Raw genomic sequence first — 3,526 nt, forward strand, 5'->3', positions numbered from 1 at the left:
CGTTCATATTTCTCCACTTCTTGGAAATTCACACTATCACACGTACACGCGAGGTGTGTTTTGCGCACCCGCAAGTTTTTTTCAAAATTCCAAAATTTAGGAGAGTTGGCATATGCGCGGGGTGTCCGGATCTTTTTCCGTGTGACCGCGTAGCCTTCTCACTCGAGTAGTCCACTCGGGAACCTTGTGTCTAGTAAACCCACTCCTAGTTTACCTTGAGTAGAGCTAAACCAACACACTTTACAAGGAGCATACATCATTTCATGACCTAAGAGACTTTATACCCTGGGTGTATTAAGTCCATTAGTCGACTTTACCTTAAATGCCCAAGTGGGTTTTCGACCCCAAGTGACGACCTATCATTATTTATGTGCATATTTGAGAAATATTTATGCCTAAATATGGACCATTTGCTCTAATTAATTAAACTTTAGGGATTATATGACTAACCTTTCTGTGACAGATACGAAGACTTGACGATGAAATACAATAAGTGGTGATCTCGGCAAAAGGAACCAAGAAGGATGGACATACTAGAATTTCTTTTACTTTAGGAAGTACTTTGCGTTATATCTATTAGACATGTAATAAATAATTTCATTATCTAGTACTTTATTTTTGGAGAAATAAAATTGTTTAATTAATCAAGAGCAGTGGGATGACATATTATGGCAAATATACTTCTTAAATTTACGTTAGGCCAACCTCTGGCACAAAGAGGTCACAAGCATATTAGGACACGTTTACATGTTATCTTTGCAATATATTTGACTTTACTTGATGACTTGTTTACATGCTATTCTTACAACTTATTTGACTCTACTTGATGACTTGCATGCTACGTGATTTATTTGAATTATATGAACATGACTTTACTTTTCATTTAAAACTAACATTATTTTTGTTTTATAATTATTATTATTTTTATTTTTTCCCTACAAGAGTTGATTCGTGTTGACAATCGAGCTGGCCGACCATCCTTACTTCACAAGGTCCAAGTCATCGACATTACCTCGACGTAGTTGGGCTATTCAAGGAAGAAAAATTACTATGACTAATCCAACCGCATCTGATCCAATTGGTCCAGGACATAACATGGTTCCTAATGACTCTCCCGAGACTTCAGAAGATAGAACTACTATTCAACATGATGAACATATCGCTCGTTTGACTCAAGAGATTGAGGATTTACGTAGTGAACTAACTCGGGTTAGGGACTTGACCAATTTATCCATCACACTCCAAAGTCCACTTCATGAACCTAGAAGTACTGCACCAAATCCACCTCGTTTTCCATCACTTGATTCACCAGTTCCTGAACACTTTCCTCCACAACAACCTCCGCCTACCAACAATAACCTTCCTTCAACTACCCCCACAAATCCATCAAATTTTCCACCCGTCTACACTCCTCCACAGAGTCAACCACCTACTTACAATACCTATGCTACTCCTCCTAATCCACCACTTGTCAACCCACAAAACCAACCTCCAACTCATACTCCTCATGTTTCTCTACCCACCAACACTTATCCACTACCTACAACTAATCATGTAAACCCATCAAATACACCACCTCCAATCCAAAATACGCCCATTGTCCAAACTTATACAACTCAGCATATACAAGGGGCACATATTGCCACTCCTTATGTGCAACATGTTCCTCCGGTATATGCGATGGAAACTCAAGCCTTTACCAACCCAATACCGGTCAAGTTTCAACCCGAGGTAGATCAATATGAGGAAATGGAGAAAGATGTCAAGGCAAAGGCTGATGATGTGTTAGCTAGAGAGATTCGTGATCTTAAGGAAGCAATGAGAAACCTCCAAACTACTAGGGGAAACAAAAGCCTAGAATATGAGGATCTCTGTGTGCAACCTGACATTGATTTGCCTGTAGGGTACAAACTGCCAAAGTTTGATACTTTCAATGGAATTGGTGATCCTCATACACATCTAAGGGCGTATTGTGATAAACTGGTAGGAGTGGGGAGAGACGAGAGGGTTAGAATGAAGTTGTTCATAAGAAGTTTATCTGGTGAAGCTCTTGCTTGGTACACACAACAAGATCTCCATAAATGGCGCGGTTGGAGTGATATGGCACAAGACTTTATGGATCGATTCCAGTTCAATACCGACATCATACCAGATAGGTTCTACCTCACTAAGTTAAAGAAGAAGTCTACTGAGACATTTCGTGAGTATGCTCTACGTTGGAGGTCAGAAGCAGCTAGAGTCCAACCACCGATGAGTGAAAGTGAAATGACTGCTACATTTATTGAATCCCAAGATAACAGTTTTTACTATGAGAAAATGATAACCATGATGGGACAAAAGTTCACAGAAATCATTAGAATGGGAGAAATCTTGGAAGAAGGGATCAAATCAGGAAGAATCCAAGACTTTACAGCCTTGCATGCTGCAAGCAAAGCAATTCAATATGGTTCTATCAATGGGAACAAAAAGAAGAAAGAAGATGTATCTGCTGTCATGATTGACCAAGGACGCTTGCCAGGTCAAGTTCCTCCCTACCTAAATCAATCACATCAACCCATTTACCCTTACTAATATGGTGAAACCTCACAGGCTCTCTACCATCATCCATCAACTCCTTACCATGTCTACAACACCCAAGCGAACTACTATCAACCTCGAGCTCCTACTTATAATAAACCACATTCATACCAACCACTCCAAGCTTCACCTTTTCAAAATCGACCATATACCGCACCTAGAGCTCGTCCAAATCATGATATCAAAACCACTCGCAACTATACAAAAATAGCCGAACCATTGGCTCAGTTGTTCGAGAGGTTGAAAACAGCAGGCATGATACAACCGATTGAAGGGAAAATTCCTGATCCCATTCCAAAATGGTTTGACGGTTCCAAGCGTTGTGCCTATCATTCTGGAGTTGCTGGACACGACACCGAGGATTGCTATGGTCTCAAAAACAAGATCGAAGCTTTGATTAAAGAAGGAGCAATCCAACTTACTGGACCTCAGCCCAACGTGAACAACAACCCTCTGCCTAAACATGGAAATGCTGATGTGAACATGATAACTATAGAGGAAAATGTGGTGCTGAACGGAAGTATCTTGCCCATTAGAAAGGTGGAAAATGATACTTTATCGGCCTTTGATGCTCTTATCATGACAACCCATGAACAAACGTTGATAGAGGTTACTGCTGCAACAACTTACATGTCTATCTACAACAGCGAGACACCGGCCATTTGGGGTGCTGAACCAGATGAGACTTTGACGAATTGGACTTGTACTCCGTCTCTGGTTCGCCGGGGGTCTTGGTAGATTGAGCAAGTAGTAAAACTTTTTGGAGTAGCACGATTTTAAAAAAAAATTGAGGCTTAAATCGTGCCTTAAAACTTTATGTTGTTTTGCCTCATTTTTTGAAAGCTTAATTGCAAAATCTATGAATGCATTTCCTATTTTCTTAACTACCTCTTACTTATTACTTTCATTTTTCTTTTATATATTAATTTTCAATTTAAATCTGTCAACT

At 39.8% G+C, this 3,526-nt stretch overlaps 1 protein-coding gene across 1 annotated transcript; it reads left to right on the plus strand.

Moving 5' to 3' along the window:
* The first annotated feature begins 1,050 nt into the window (after nucleotides 1-1,050).
* LOC125850930 (uncharacterized) lies at nucleotides 1,051-3,315 on the plus strand. Its single transcript, XM_049530752.1, has 2 exons — nucleotides 1,051-2,523; nucleotides 2,590-3,315. Exons 1-2 carry the CDS (start codon nucleotides 1,051-1,053, stop codon nucleotides 3,313-3,315), a joined length of 2,199 nt encoding a protein of 732 aa, XP_049386709.1.
* The last annotated feature ends 211 nt before the right edge of the window (nucleotides 3,316-3,526 follow it).

Source organism: Solanum stenotomum, unplaced genomic scaffold (genome assembly GCF_019186545.1).
Source record: "Solanum stenotomum isolate F172 unplaced genomic scaffold, ASM1918654v1 scaffold21060, whole genome shotgun sequence".
Classification (NCBI taxonomy): domain Eukaryota; kingdom Viridiplantae; phylum Streptophyta; class Magnoliopsida; order Solanales; family Solanaceae; genus Solanum; species Solanum stenotomum.